General features: G+C 35.2%; 1 protein-coding gene across 1 annotated transcript in view; it reads left to right on the plus strand.

Annotated features, from left to right (window-relative positions):
- LOC131869370 (uncharacterized) overlaps window positions 1-16,950 on the plus strand; it is a 34,563-nt gene extending 17,613 nt beyond the window's left edge. The window contains exons 2-3 of the mRNA XM_059215744.1: window positions 15,970-16,290; window positions 16,926-16,950. Coding sequence (XP_059071727.1) covers window positions 15,970-16,290; window positions 16,926-16,950 — 346 coding nt within the window. The remainder of the gene's footprint in view (window positions 1-15,969; window positions 16,291-16,925) is intronic.
- The last annotated feature ends 340 nt before the right edge of the window (window positions 16,951-17,290 follow it).

Below are 17,290 nucleotides of genomic sequence, written 5' to 3' on the forward strand. Positions count from 1 at the left end.
CCTAGTGTTCCTATTGATCTTTTTTGGCCTAATCAATTTCAATCTCTTCCACAAAGGAGCGATGCTCTTTTCCAATCTTATAAAAAATGGAAGAAAGATATGATTTTATCCTTGAGTCAACCTAGATCCCCAACACTTGACATTCCCATCCTTCTTGAAGATTAAATCCTTCCCATAACGGATAAGACTAATCTTCCTCCTAAGGAAAATCCTCAACCTATTCCTATGGATGTGACTATACCTTATCCTAAGAAGAACAACAATATTCCTCCTAAGGTTAGACCTGTACCACCTCCCCATGATGGACTTGGTCTCCTTCCTACACCTAATATTGCTCCTTTATATGGCACAGTTCCACCTCCTTCCTCTTATAGAGAGAAGAGGGTCGCCTCTCCTCTTGTCCAACCTAAAAGACCTCAACCTAAACCTTCAATTATCAAAGAGGAGACTATTCCTCCTTCAAAAAATGTTCCTCCTTCTCAGTCTTTCACTAAGAATCGACAAAATCGTTGTGCGAGAGACCACCGAAGAAGGTGTCATGCTTGAGCTCATGAAGCTATTCGTTAAAACATTCAATCTCCCAAGACTCAAAGAATTGACATGACTCCCTTTTCTCCTAAGCAAGATGTTGAACATACATATCCAAATCATAAATTATAAAAAATATGTGATGGTTTTACTCCTATTCATGTTTGTTCTCCTCTTTCTATAAATCTTGATGAAGAAATGAGTGAAAATGTTATTCGTGATGGCAACACAACTCCTAATTCTTCTGATAGTGACTATAAATATGTTGATATGGACAAGAATTTATCAACTGAATTTTTAAAAACCCTAATCCTAGCTCCTAGAATCAAACAAAGTGACTTAGCACATGAGCATAGTCCTTGTTTGGATCTTGTGAAAGATCCATTTGATGTGCTCGATGTCGCTCCTCTAGCATGTTTCTCACCTTCCCAAAATAGTGATCAACATGATTGGGAGGTGGATGTCGTGCTAGATTGGCAATATTAGCACTGTAGATCTTCTCTCTCTCTCCTCTCTTGCTCTTTGTGACTATTCTTCTATGTGTATCCCTGTTCTTCTATTTTTCCCTCAATGTCTACTTGAGGATGATACAAAGCATTGAGATCTCTTTTGGTCTCTTTCATGTTGACTCAAAAGACACCCTCTATTCCCTTTCTTCCAAGGTAGTGTCTTTTCCTTGGGGAATGATGATTATTATATGCACATATATATATGATATACATGAGTTATCATACATCATATTGACCCCGAGGAAAGCAAAACTACCACATGTTTTGTGTTCATTATCCTTGGGTTTATTCCTTGATTGGGGACTAAATCCTTGTGATAATGTGCTCCCTCTCTTCTCTCTCTCTTGAGTGTATCCTACCTTAAATAAATCATTCTCGATAAGGTGTGTGCAATCGCTTTAACGTTGGGGCATACACTCCACTCATATTTTCCTTTTTGATACTTAAAATTATTTAGTGAACTTGGCTTTGTAATTTTGGTATTTCTTTCGTGACTCATAGTGAGGGGAACCTTGCTACTTGCAGTCATGGTTTTCCCTTCTTGATCTTTCCTTTTACTTTGTCAATCGATGTCATAAGATTCTTAGTTCACTAGGGGCTTGGTGCATCTTTCCTCCTTGACGTAGTAGAAGTCTTTCAATCTTGTTTCCTTGTACTTTACCAACAGTATTGGCGTACGCTTATACTCCAGCTAAAGTGGGGGCTAAATGTAGTGTCATAAAATTGTGACCCTTGCAATTTGTGACCATATTAGGGTCTTCACGTTGGTGATTTCAATCCCCAATCCTGATCGGAGACTTGAAACTTGCTTAACCCCCATAAACTATACTTGTTTTGTCCTCCACATTGCATGAACCTGCTTCTTGTCCTAAGATAAGGGTAGGACAGGAGCGTGACACCCCTATCCCTCTTAGGATAGGGGCATGGCGCCCCTATCCTTGCCCTATTTTGAGGCCCCCTCTATCCTATCTTTGCATTGGACATTGCATAAAGTGGGAAAAACTTTCCCTGTGTCAGCCTATGAGGAAAAATCAGTCAATTAGTCCCAATTGAAGAGTACATAAGTCATATTTTCCCTCTCATTTGTAGAGAAGTTCAACAAGTGAAAAAATTGGATAAGCGATAAGGCGGGCATAAGTTACAACATTCAAGCATTCCTTTCCAGCATTGATCATTCTCAAGTCTCCCTTCAAGGCCAGATGTTGCATTCAAGTCAAGGATTCAACCATTGAAGAGATCCCTTTCAACATTCAATTTCATACAAGCAAATCTACCTACATTCTATCTACAACCTCTCTTGAGGTGACTTACATTTCAGTATTTCATTTACATTTACTTGCAAGTACTTTCTTTCAACATTTGGTTAATTCCAAAACTGGGGTTTGACCTAAAGGCAAAACCCCAATCCCAACCCCCTTTCCTCTCTTTTCTATGTGTAGGTTGCAGGTGCACAACTATGTTTGCAGATTCGAGATCCATTTGCAAAGGCAGAAAAACTCTTTTCATTTCACAGATTTTTTGGAGGACCGTGAACACTTTCAACACGGTCCCGACAACTTTTCCTCAAATTTGCAGGGCAGCTTTGGCTCAACATATTATAGCCAGATCCATGTGCACAACTTCATCTCATGCTTCTATCTTGAGTTATAATTAGTTATTTGCTACTTTTACACTTAGTCTTACAACACATAATTCAATCTTTTTCCATTCTAAAAGAGGGGTTAGCTTGTTATTTCTATCACATTTAATTCATTTAGTATTCAATCTCTTCCCTAAGAGATTGGATCTAGTGAATTTTCCCCTCTTTTAAATGTAATGTGGATAAAGTGTTTGAAGGGAAATCCATAGTGAAACATTCATCTCTCCTTGGAGGGAAGAAAAGATTTCCTCTTGATCTCTCCATCATTCACCTTTTTTTTCACCATTACAAATATGAATATAAACAACAAAAATCGATGATATAAAATATTGCAATCGTGGAATATGATTTGATAAACTTTCTAAAATGTTGAATTAACCATACAAAACTCTTTATTTCAATGAAAATAAAATTCAATGGTAATGGTCAGATTTGATCCATGGTAATGATCAGTGGATGCTTTTGATTCCTTTCATTTATATCTGTCAATGTGTGTGGTGCGAGAGCACCCTCATACTCGCAATGGTCAAATTTTGGTTCTCGTCTTGTTTTATAATTGTATTATCTAAATAAGGTAATTTGGGACCATTAATGATCATTTGAAGCCATTTGTGAAAGTTTGGGGTCATTTGGATAAAATATGTAAAAGTTGCTCAATTGTTGTCAAAGTTGCTTAGTTGTTGTCAAAGTTGTCAAAGTTGTCAAAGTTGCAAGATAGGCTAGAATTGATTTCGTTCGTCATGTACACAAACCAACGTCACGAGAACATCCGGGTGGGCAGGTTTATGGTAGGCATGCTCCTGTCGTGCCTCCCAAAGCATTGGAACATCGAGAGCCATACCCTACCAGCGCGATCTCTCAAGTGCCCTGAGTCCAAAAAATTGTCAAACATATGATTGATCTATTTGAACTTATAGTGTCACGTGAGGCTCATCTACAATGGCCTATCTCAGTTTCTAATGACTCAGAGCCATTTTCAATTGGTAGCATTTTTTTGCCTGTTGCAAAAACTATCAGTTGCATGCAATGCAAAGTTGCAAGATATGATAGAATCGATTTCATTTGTCGTGTGCACAAACCAGCATCATGAGCGCATATGGGTGGGAAATTTTATGCTAGGCATGCTCCTATCATGCCTCCAAAAGCACTAGAATGTTGAGAGCCATACCCTATCGACGTGATGTAGAAGTTGCTTGACAACTTTTTTGACAATAATGACAATTTTTTCTCAAATTGTATCTAGACTCAATCTATGACTCCCATGACCCAATAATGACTCAAATAATTCTCCATGATTATACAAGAATCAAGAATGCTCATGATTGAACTTATCAAGAATGGTCATGATTGACCTTATCACATCACATAAACTCAAAACATAATCACAAAACATTGTCACATATTATTCAAAAAATTGCCTCTAAATATGAACAAATCAGCTCTTGGCTATTCAAATATACAAAAAAATGTGTTACAAATCATCTCATGAGATTTTATACAAAATTTGGCATTTAAATATGTGCAATTCAGCTCACCGCCATTTTAATATACAAAATTTGGCATCTAAATATGTACAAATCAGCTCATGGCCATTTAAATATACAAAATTATGCCCCTAGACATGCACAAATCAGCTCATGAGCATTTATATATACAAAAAATGAATATAGAACAATTCACCGATGATATATATCAATAAAACATCCTTGCACTCTTGAATTGTGAGGTGCAATTAACTGACCATATTAAGTGTCGGTTGTATTGTATGTTTCTTTCCTTTAAATTATCATAGAAAACTTTAAAGCATCCTTGTACAAACTTTGATGAATGAGTACGATCTCTTACAACCTTTCTATCCTCCTCCGTGTTATCATCTGCATGCATGAATGTTATGTGTACAAAAATAGAAACTTGTGTAGAATGATAATACATAGATTTCACTTCATTTTGAGGTTGTAGTGTATAATTTTCAGCAAAATCAACGATAGAGACAATGGTGCCAAGAGGAATGTGTCCTTGCATAACTTGAATTGCTCATCTAACCATGAAGCTCTATGTGTATGCATTATGTACTCATAAACTAGTTTATCTTGAAACATTTTCATAAAGTCAGCTACACATATATTATTTTTTACTAACTCACATCTCTTCAAATCTTTTCGATATTTAACTCCATATGTGTCTGTCTTGTATTTTCCAAAAGAAACTAGTTTCATACCAAATTCATGTGTGCTCTCCAAATGTACACATCTTGGTAAACGTTGCAAACCACCACATATAGCACAAGAACCTTCGAAAAAAGACATCTTTTAATAAATGCAACCATCATGTCTATTACATAGCACACTTGAAATAAATTCTCTTGCCGACTTAGGAGGTGCTTGTATATTGCATTCCTACAAAACATCGTTAGTGTGCAAAGTAGAAAAAATATGATGAAAAATATCATAGTGCATGGAAAATTCAATATGCATCCTACAACAACACATGGTGCGTACATGATTAATCTTAATATAAAAAGGTTTTTCCATTTCAAACAATCTTTGACAAATTCTTATTTGAGGAAACTTTTCAAGGAATCTTTCATAAATTTTGTTTGTCATATCCAAATAGTGTTTGGCATGTGGCTCATGATTTGTAGACTTGATTCACCTTCTAACAACATCTCTTTGGTTGGGAGAAACTCTTGTGATGTGATGCCAAAAAAATTCAATTAATGTTCTTAGTGCATCAACAACAACCTTTTCTTTGCGTGGTAGTCTACCCAAGAATGCCCAAAGAGAATTATTGTTAGGTTCCTCTATTTTTTTTGCCTCTGTAATGCTTTACTTAATGTCATTCTACTAACGTTTAATGACTTACTTGTTTTGCTTATCAAACAATCTTTTTTTTTCTTTCTCATTTTGGTTGATGTAATGACATGTCGAGTAACATTAGAATTTTTAGTACGTGATTTTGAGCCAATAGCTTGATATGCATCAAATAGATTTCTCACAATAGTTCTTGTTGTTACTTTTGGATGATCTTAGGCCTAAAATTTTTATTGTCTCTCTAAAATTCAAATTTTTAATCATTTGAACTATCACTAATACATTTGGCCTCAAATTCTGATGGCAGTTCGACTGGATTCCGACTACAATTCAACAGATTGCCGACAAGCAACATCGTCGAAAACTTGTAGTCGGACATTCCGACGGTGCTCAAGACCATTAGAATTTCGATGGCGTCGAAGACTCTTCTGATGACGACCATGGCTGCGCTTAGCCGTTGGTAAAACTTGATAAGTCGTCGAAATTTTAATAACAACTAGGGAATCCGCACTGGTGAGGATATTGCATGTGCAACGATTTGGGCATCTGAATTCAAACAACCCCGTCACTATTTAGCGGTCAGAATTTTGACGAAAAGGAGGGTATCCACACCAATGAGGATTCTATATGTGTGACGGTTCGGGTGTCTGAATGGAGACGACTTTGTCACTGTTTAGCCATCATAATTCTGATAGCAACGAGGGCATCCACACCAACGAGGATGTTGTATGTGTGATGGTCTGGGCATCGACAAAAATCAATAAGTCATCAGAATAAATTGGGTGGGCGTCAGAATTCTGACGCCCCCTCACTGCTTAGCTGTCGACAAAACTCGATAAGTCATCAGAATAAATTGTGTGGGCGTCGGAATTTTGATGACCCCTCACTGCTTATCCGACAAGGATGCTGTCAAAAATACAACATCCTCGTCGGATGCTTGGTGGATGGAAAGGTTTGCACTTATTGACCAATACGATAATATTAAAGATTCATTATTCTGTATCAGCCAACCAAACGACAATAAAAATAATCTGACAATCTAATCATGCGACGGTTCAGGCATCGAATGCTTGGTGGATGGAAAGATTTGAACTAATTGACCAATACGATAATACTAAAGATTCATTAATTTGTATCAACCAACTAAATGACAATAAAAACAATTTGATAATCTAATCTTTCCACTCGTAGACCAGCCTCAAAAAACCATGTATGATTGAAGAATTGTGTCCCACGTTAAGTTCTTCAATCCTATCAATAGCCACCCATAGGTGGCATACTGTAAGCTGGCATGGGAGGCATTCCCATTCCACGCATACCTGGTTGAAAGAAACCTCCCATGCCCACTCCTATGCCAGACATTGGAGGTGCTAGCAAAGCAAAGGGGAAGAAGCTGAGCATACATATTATGTAAACAAAATAGGCACATATTTATTTCTGTAGAAGATTTAAAATGTTTATTAAAGAGAAACTTAAAATATTCACAGAATCATCAGAGTATATCAAGAACTTGAAGTAGGTATAGAAACACAAAGTCAATCATATTATTCATCTAGGAAAGTTTCAAAGCCACATCTGGTCTGATCAAGTCATAGCATATGAACAAGCATGAAGCAAAGCATTGTTTCTTACCCTGCAGTTCCAAATGCAAAAGTAAACCCCATTTCAATGCCCCAATCCAAAATGAAAATTCAAAATATACTTTAGCCCGTGAGAGAGAACAACCAACTATATGCTTTACCAATTGTATACCTATTCCATAAAATACACCAGCAATTCCTCTACAAGTTCATGATCACCCAATTGAGAACTAGTTTCCATTGCATCCTTGTAAAGATTATCCTTTTTAGACAGTGCAATATGTTAGCACATTTTTTTTTCATAATTTCCTAAAAAATGTTATTTTTCTATAATTTCCTTAATTATGCTCTTCAAAATATGCATGCAATTTTCCATAATTTTCTTAATTATGCTCTTAAAATGCTATATTCTATAAACAAAATAGGCACATATTTATTTGAATTTTTAAAAACCGTCAATAGAGTATAACAAGTGCTCCTTGAGGCTCAATTAAGCAAAATGCATACTTGTTGAGCAACAAGATCTTTCTCTTCTTTATCCTTGGATTTCTCTTCTTGGACAACCTCTAACTTATTCCATAAAATACCCGTTCCACAAAATACACCAACAATTCCTTTGCAAGTTCACGATCACCCGATTGAGAGCTAGTTTCCATTGCATCCTTGTAAAGATTATCCTTTTTAGACAGTGCAATATGTTATCACATAATTTTTCTATAATTTCCTGAAAAATGCTATTTTTTTATAATTTCCTTAATTATGCTCTTAAAAATGTGCATGCTATTTTCTAAAATTTTCTTAATTATGCTCTTAAAATACTATATTTTGTAAACAAAATAGGCACATATTTATTTGAATTTTTAAAAATCATCAATAGAGTAGAACAAGTGCTCCTTGAGGCTCAATTAAACAAAATATATACCTATTGAGCAACAAGATCTTTCTCTTCTTTCTCCTTGGATTTCTCTTCTTGGACAACCTCTAACTTGTTCCACAAAATACCTGTTCCACAAAATACACCAATAATTCCTCTGCAAGTTCATGATCACCCGATTGAGAACTAGTTTCCACTACATCCTTGTAAACATTATCATTTTTAGACAGTGCAATATGCCAACACATAATTTTTCTATAATTTCCTTAATTATGCTCTTAAAATGCACATGCTATTTTCTATAATTTCCTTAATTATGCTCTTAAAATGCTATATTCTGTAAACAAAATAGGCACATATTTATTTGAATTTTTAAAAACCGTCAGTAGAGTAGAACACGTGCTCCTTGAGGCTCAATTAAGCAAAATGCATACTTCTTGAGCAACACGATCTTTCTCTTCTTTCTCCTTGGATTTCTCTTCTTGGACAACCTCCAACTTGTTCCGCAAAATACACTAGCAATTCCTATGCAAGTTCACGATCACGCGATTGTGAACTATTTTCCATTGCATCATTGTAAAGATTATCCTTTTTAGGCAGTGCAATATGTTAGCACGCAATTTTTCTATAATTTCTTGAAAAATGCAATTTTTCTATAATTTCCTTAATTATGCTCTTAAAAATGTGCATGCTATTTTCTGTAATTTCTTTAATTATGCTCTTAAAATGCTATATTCTGTAAACAAAATAAGCACATATTTATTTGAATTTTTAAAAATCGTCAGTAGAGTAGAACAAGTGCTCCTTGAGGCTCAATTAAGCAAAATGCATACCCATTGAACAACAAGATCTTTCTCTTCTTTCTCCTTGAATTTCTCTTCTTGGACATCCTCTAACTTGTTCCATAAAATACACCAGCAATTGCTCTGCAAGTTCACAATCACTCGATTGAGAACTAGTTTCCATTGCATCCTTGTAAAGATTATCCTTTTTAGACAGTGCAATAAGTTAGCACATAATTTTTCTATAATTTCTTGACAAATGCTATATTTCTATAATTTCCCTAATTATGCTCCTAAAAATGCGCAAGCTATTTTCTATAATTTCCTTAGTTATGCTCTTAAAATGCTATATCCTGTAAACAAAATAGGCACATATTTATTTGAATTTTTAAAAACTGTAAGTAGAGTAGAACAAGTGCTCCTTGAGGGTCAATTAAGAAAAATGCATAACTGTTGAGCAACAAGATCTTTCTCTTCTTTCTCCTAGGATTTCTCTTCTTAGACAACCTCTAACTTGTTCCACAAAATACACCAGCAATTCCTATGCAAGTTCACGATCACTCGATTGAGAACTAGTTTCCATTGCATCCTTGTAAATATTATCCTTTTTAGACAACTGTTGGGTCCCAATTCCGCGGAAGTCTGTGAACAAAAAAGTTTGCCGCTAGAAATGAGTGCCTGTTTTTTAAGAAATGGGTAGCCGTTTAGCTTCGAATCCCCGACCCATAAAAATAAAATGGGTGCCCATTTAGGATCAGACCACCATAGAGAAATGGGTGCATGATTTTTAGAAATGGGCACACGTTTCTAAAAATGGGCACCCGTTTCTAAAAACAGGCACCCATTTCTAAAAACGTGTACCCGTTTCTTAAAGTGCTATAAATTTCAAAACGGGTGCCCATTTTTTGAATTTTAAATAACGAGTGCCCGTTTCATTAAAGATGGAGCAGGAAACACACCTATGCCTCATTTTTGGCTTCAGGTTAGGCTTGGTGGGACCAAGTCTATGCTTGGACCTCCAAAAAAATGGCTAAGGCACTGGAATACTAGATTTTTGCCTTGCCATAACTTTTTGAAGGTCTTCCTAATCGTATTTTTTGATAAAACAAAAACCCATTAGAGTTCTCCCTGTCCTAATTTCAAAAATGCAAATTTCATAGTGATATGATTAGTTGTACTATTTTTGCATTATTTATTAATCAAAAGTGGTACCTAAATGTAAAATAGTGAGGTTTAGTAAAACATTAATAACTTTTTTGTTTTTAGGTTTTTTTGAAAAAAATTTATATGACATCAATCTACATACAATTCTTTTGAAGATTAAAAAAATAATAATTAAAAAATATGAAATTTTCATCAAGTTATGGTGGTCGTACACCAGATGTTTTGAAAATGTACTTTATAGTCAATTAAAAATTAATTAAAAAAAATATATTCAATAAAAAAATAAGAAAAAAAATTCTCATCAATATTTGTGTATTAGGTATCTTTTCCTAGAAGGATTTGCAAACATTCTTTTATTTGCGTCAAAATATGGTAGTCGTACACATGTGGTATGGTCCCGAAACAGGCATTTTAAAAAAGTGGTTTTTAAATATGCCTACTAAAAAGCAATTTCTACCATGTGGGTATTGAAATTAGATTCTGAGCACTACATTTTCTATTACTAAAGTTTTTTCAGATTCAAACTCTAAGTACCTCAAATTTTGACATCAATCGACAAAAAATTCAAAAAATAAGGAAAACACTTCCACTTTTTTCCCAAAAGTGGGACTCAACTTCTTGCGCCCAAGCAATATGTTAGCACATAATTTTTCTATAATTTCCTTAAAAAATGTTATTTTTTCTATAATTTTCTTAATTATGCTCTTAAAAATGCGCATGCTATTTTCTATAATATCCTTAATTATGCTCTTAAAATGCTATATTCTATAAACAAAATAGGCACATATTTATTTGAATTTTTAAGAACCGCCAGTAGAGTAGAACAAGTGCTCCTTGAGGCTCAATTAAGCAAAATGCATACCTCTTGAGCAACAAGATCTTTCTCTTCTTGGACAACCTCTAACTTGTTGCACAAAATACCTGTTCCACAAAATACACCAACAATTCCTCTGCAAGTTCATGATCACCCGATTGAGAACTAGTTTTCATTGCATCCTTGTAAAGATTATCCTTTTTAGACAGTGCAATATGTTAGCACATAATTTTTCTATAATTTCCCGAAAAAATGCTATTTTTCTAGAATTTCCTTAATTATGCTCTTAAAATGCTATAAACTGTAAACAAAATAGGCACATATTTGTTTGAATTTTTAAAAACTGTCAGTAGAGTAGAACAAGTGCTCCTTGTGGCTCAATTAAGCAAAATGCATACCTGTTGAGAAACACGATCTTTCTCTTCTTTCTCCTTGGATTTCTCTTCTTGGACAACCTCTAACTTGTTCCACAAAATACCTATTCCACAAAACACCAACAATTCCTCTGCAAGTTCATGATCACCTGATTGAGAACTAGTTTCCATTGCATCCTTGTAAAGATTATCCTTTTTAGACAGTGCAATATGTTAGCACATAATTTTTCTATAATTTCTTGAAAAATGCTATTTTTCTATAATTTCCTTAATTATGCTCTTAAAATGCGCATGCTATTTTCTATAATTTCTTTAATTATGCTCTTAATGCTATATTCTGTAAATAAAATAGGCACATATTTATTTGAATTTTTAAAAACCGTCAGTAGAGTAGAACAATTGCTCCTTGAGGCTCAATTAAGCAAAATGCATACCTGTTGAGCAAAAAGATCTTTCTCTTCTTTCTCCTTGGATTTCTCTTCTTGGACAACCTCTAACTTGTTCCACAAAATACCTATTCCACAAAATACACCAGCAATTCCTCTGCAAGTTCACGATCACCCGATTGAGAACTAGTTTCCATTGCATCCCTATAAAGATTATCCTTTTTAGACAGTGCAATATGTTAGCACATAATTTTTCTATAATTTCCTGAAAAATGCTATTTTTCTATAATTTCCTTAATTATGCTCTTAAAAATGTGCATGCTATTTTCTATAATTTCTTTAATTATGCTCTTAAAATGCTATATTTTGTAAACAAAATAGGCACATATTTATTTGAATTTTAAAAAACCGTTAGTAGAGTAGAACAAGTGCTCCTTGAGGCTCAATTAAGCAAAATGCATACCTGTTGAGCAACATGAACTTTTTTTCTTTCTCCTTGGATTTCTCTTCTTGGACAACCTCTAACTTGTTCCACAAAATACACCAACATTTCTTGTGCAAGTTCATGATCATCCGATTGAGAACTAGTTTCCATTGCATCCTTGTGAAGATTATCCTTTTTAGACAGTGCAATATGTTAGCACATAATTTTTTTATAATTTCCTGAAAAATGTTATTTTTCTATAATTTCCTTAATTATGCTCTTAAAATGCTATATTTTGTAAACGAAATAGGCACATATTTATTTGAATTTTAAAAAACCGCCAGTAGAGTAGAACAAGTGCTCCTTGAGGCTCAATTAAGCAAAATGCATACCTGTTGAGAAACAAGATCTTTCTCTTCTTTCTCCTTGGATTTCTCTTCTTGGACAACCTCTAACTTGTTCCACAAAATACACCAACAAATTCCTAAGCAAGTTCACGATCACTCGATTGAGAACTAGTTTCCATTGCATCCTTGTAAAGATTATCATTTTTAGACAGTGCAATATGTTAGCAAATAATTTTTCTATAATTTCCCGAAAAAAGCTATTTTTTATAATTTCCTTAATTATGCTCTTAAAAATGCGCATGCTATTTTCTATAATTTCCTTAATTGTGCTCTTAAAATGCTATAATCTGTAAACAAAATAGGCACATATTTATTTGAATTTTTAAAAACCGTCAGTAGAGTAGAACAAGAGCTCCTTGAGGCTCAATTAAGCAAAATGCATACCTGTTGAGTAACAAGATCTTTCTCTTCTTTCTCCTTGGATTTCTCTTCTTGGACAACCTCTAACTTGTCCTTAACAAGCTCATCAACTTTTGTCATGTATTCTCGAATGAAATTTGAATTTTTTTTTTTGAATATTAGCTATTTAATTGTGTAGAAGATTCAAAATGTTTATTAAAGAGAAACTTAAAATATTCACAGAATTATCAGAGTATATCAAGAACCTGAAGTAGGTATGAAAACACAAAGTCAATCATATTATTCATCCAGGCAAGTTAAAAAGCCACATCTGGTCTGATCAAGTCATAGCTTATGAACAAGCATGAAGCAAAGCATTGTTTCTTGCCCTGTAGTTCCAAATTGCAAAAGTAAGCCCCATTTCAATGACCCAATCCAAAATAAAAATTTAAAATATACTTTACCCTATGAGAGAGAACAACCAACTATATGTTTTACCAATTGTATACCTATTCCACAAAATACACTAGCAATTCCTCTACAAGTTCACAGTCACCCAATTGAGGTGAGGAGGCATTGAGATACCATATACTGATGAGAGAGCGTAGCAAGCCGGAGTTGTACTCATCAGCAGAAGTTATACCGATCAAGGAGCAAAGCTGAGGAGAATTGGTGCATTGGCAGAAACTATACCGATATGACCCATTGACATAGTAAACACTAGCGACCACAGTGGAGAATTGTCTTGCCGATAGTTGATGAGGGTATCAGTAAGACTTATACTGATAAGAGTGGCAAAAAGAAGAGTCCATCGGTATAGCCAAAGCAATCAACATGTGTTACTTTGAGCCACCCTGACATCCAAAGAAATCATCTATGAAACATATACTGATGGAACATACTCTATCGGGAAGACTTTGCTTATCAGTATGTTTCATTTTAGATTACCTCAATACTTGATGAAGGAGCAGACTGATTGAGCTGAGTGAAGACACTATCAGGAAGACTCATGGAGATGAAGCCAATTGCATCGGTATAGCCAAAACGATCAGTATGTGTTACTTTGAGCCACCTCGACGCTGAAAGAAATCATCGGTGAAACATATACTGATGGAACATACTCTATCAAGAAGACTTTGCTTATTGGTATGTTTCATTTCGGATTACCCTGATACCCGATGAAGGAGTAGACTCATTGAGTAGAGTGAAGACACTATCAGGAAGACTCATGGCGATGAAGTTGGTTGCATTGGTATAGCCAAAACTATTGGTATGTGTTTCTTTGAGCCACCCCGATGCCCAAAGAAATCATCGATGAAACATATACTGATGGAACATACTCTATCGGGAAGAATTTGCTTATCGTTATGTTTCATTTCGGATTAACCCAATACCCGATGAAGGAGCAGACTGATTGAGCAGAGCGAAGAAACTATCGAGAAGACTCATGGCAATGAAGTTGGTTGCATCGGGAAGATCTATGCCGATGGTGAAGCCCATCAGGGAAACAATGCCTATCGTGATAATGCTAAATGAGCTCACTTGATGCCCGATGAGAATATCAGTTTGAGATATACCGATGAGGAGGAAAAGAAGTCATCGTCTTAGGGTATCTTGATAAGAGAAAGTAAGATGCCAAAGCAGATAAAGGGTTGTTCAGAGAGCGCCAAAAGAGAAATATTCATCGGGGAGACATATGTCGATGAGTCATTGTCATATCAGAATTCAAAACCAAATTTTTTAAAAGTCTTCTATTTAATATTTGCATTAGATGCATCTATGGTTCATACGAGACAAATTTTATTAGAAGTTCATTATTGCAAAAGAATACGACAAAACTAGAAATTGCCTTGTCTAAATACTGTGTTGGTGAAAGAAGAATACACAAATAGAACACATTGTGCCTTTGAAAAATAGAGCAGAGGATTGTAATTGCAAAAATGGAAGCTTCAAGTTCAATAGGAAAGAAGAGGGTGGCCAAGAGCCCTGACTCTAAGGCAAAGAAAGGAAAAACTAAAGAGGTGCCTCCAGTCACGAAGTTAAACCAAGACATGATAGACCAAATGCAAGAACTTGACCCAAAATCCAGAAGGTCGAAGCAGCACCTACTAGGGAGAGACCAATTAGAAGACAAGTACAGAGAGATTAGAGATGTCTGGACCAAGGTAAGGGGACATGAATTGTTTATGTTCCACTATTTGAGAAGGAGCAAGGAGATGCATCTCTGCAATCCTTGGATGACAAATTTAGGTAAGCTAATAGTCCCCAATGTTTTTTGTAAACATAAGATTGCTAGAGGTTTTGGTGAGGAATTATAATTTGGTGAAGAGGTGCATGCAACTCCCAAATAGGGAAGCATTTAGTATATTTTCTACGGGTACCATAAATAGGGTTTTCAATTTAGACCCCAGTCCTGATAAGCCCTTGTCCTTTGGGGATTGGAGGAAGAATACCTCAGAATGGACACTACATATACCGGCTAGAAATTTGCCATTCACAAGAGGCAGGTAGGAAAATTAACAGAGGAAGACTGGCCACCATTCAACATTGATTTGTTTAGACACTACTTGTAGTACACATATATGTTATGTGGGCAAGTAGGAGGGGTAGAGGTGCCTAATCTGGCAAGCACTGGGTCGCTGGTGTTAGCCTTTGATATAAAAATGTATGAACCTAGGCCTTTTGACTATGCAACATATCTGGTGGAGAGGTTGCACTAAGGTTTTTTAAACCTTAGGGATGATACTCATCCCAATTTCAAATTTTATTCACTATTGATGCATCTAGGTTATTTTATGGATATGTAAAGGGTTTTTGGCCTGAGGGCCTAAAATTAAATACTAAAAACAAGGAAGGTGAGGAGTAGCCCGTCCAATTGTGGACATCTCTTTGGGATTCTTGATATATGAGATCCAACTATATTAAGTTTGAAGAACTTATCGTGATGCCATTGTACCAAATGTATGGGATTTCATGTAAAGGGTCTATCTTTGACGAGATCAAGAGGTTCCTAGGACTCGTGGATTATGATGAAAGACACATTGTTGATCATAACTAGGGGGACTAGTTTGTGAATAAGGATTTTACATGTTTTAGAGTATATGGATTTGAGGGGAGCCCCTACATATTGCCAAAACTAGTATCGAAAAAAACAACTTATCGAGAGATTGTGAGGCAATTGAGTGTGTCCAATGCTACATTTTTTGTAGATACACATAAGCAAGCCTTCCTGCCTGGGATACTAAGTTTTGGTTATTTCACCATAGTGTCAACCAAATCTTATGAAATAATTGATAAGAAGCTGATAGAAGAATACAATTTGTATGAGCATTATGCCAGGAAAAACTATGATCTTGAAGGATACATTCAGTCTTGCAAGAAGAGCCAGAACTTGGGAGGTTATCTACATGTCAGTATTGAGGCTGAAGATATCTTCAAGAACATGGATGATGCAGAGGCCAAAGAGGTAATTGATCAACTGAATAATGAACTGGTAGAAAAGAGACGGAGACTCGAGGAAATTGAAACCAAGGAGGAGGAGGCAGAAAGTGAATTTGATGAGAATGTAGTTGTCTCTAGATGGCAAGTGCCAGAGAAGGAAGAAGAGGCAGACATGCAGGGCCAAATAGAGACAACATTAGAAGTTCATGCCGACTCTTGGTTAGAGGAGTTTTTTGCTTTTGTTGTTGATGATGTTTTTATTCATTCCAAATAATTTAAAACATTCTTGTACAATTTTAAAGGGAATAAATTGAGGGACTCTATTCCCAACATAATGCCTGATAATGAGACTAAGTTGTTAAAGAAATTAAAAGAGGAAATTGATGCAAAGATAACCACAATGACCCCTCAAAAGGGGAGGCAACTGCTTACAGAGGCTGGGATGATTTTGTTTACTAGCTGGGACCTCGGTGCTTCTTTTATCTTTGATAGTTTATTGCATTCAGAAAACAAGGAATTCAAATTGGATATACAAGGTGTAAATGATGTATTTATTGGTTCAAGATTTGATCAGGATGAGGAATATTTGAGGTTATGGGCTTTGTACCCTCCCCACAAGAGACCAAAGATCATTGATGCTGACAAGGCCTTTGGCCATATGATGAAACTAAAAGTTGGTGAAATTGATCCAATTATTTCTGCTGATATTGGAGTGGATATTTCAAAATTCAATAAAGCATAGATGGTCAGAGTAGTCTTGGATAGTCAAAATTCAATAAAGCACAAGACCACATCAAAAGCATCTATATTGGATAGTTAAAATTCAATCAGACTAACTACATTTTATATTTTAGTTACAATCCATATAGATGCTTTTGATGTGGTCTTGTTTTGAAAATAAGTTATTAAAACTGTCTCCATGGTTATATGTAGGATCTTTCAATTTGAAATATTATGAAATCAGTAAGGGATGAAGGCACTGGTCTGTTGTTGATCTAATATAATTAAATCGGGTATTTTCAGAAGTAATCTTCATCAAGGAATCATACTTTTAATTTATACAAGCACAACTTCATAAACATTTATAAGTAAGCATTTCATAATTTTCAGCAAGCAATAAATATAACCAGACAAAATTCAAGAATCATTTGCCTCCTTGAAAATTCACTATAGAAAAGCCTTTAACTGGAATTCAAGAAGTTCATGTTTCTCAACCTAA

The sequence above is a fragment of the Cryptomeria japonica genome, chromosome 2, assembly GCF_030272615.1.
Source record: "Cryptomeria japonica chromosome 2, Sugi_1.0, whole genome shotgun sequence".
Classification (NCBI taxonomy): Eukaryota; Viridiplantae; Streptophyta; class Pinopsida; order Cupressales; family Cupressaceae; genus Cryptomeria; species Cryptomeria japonica.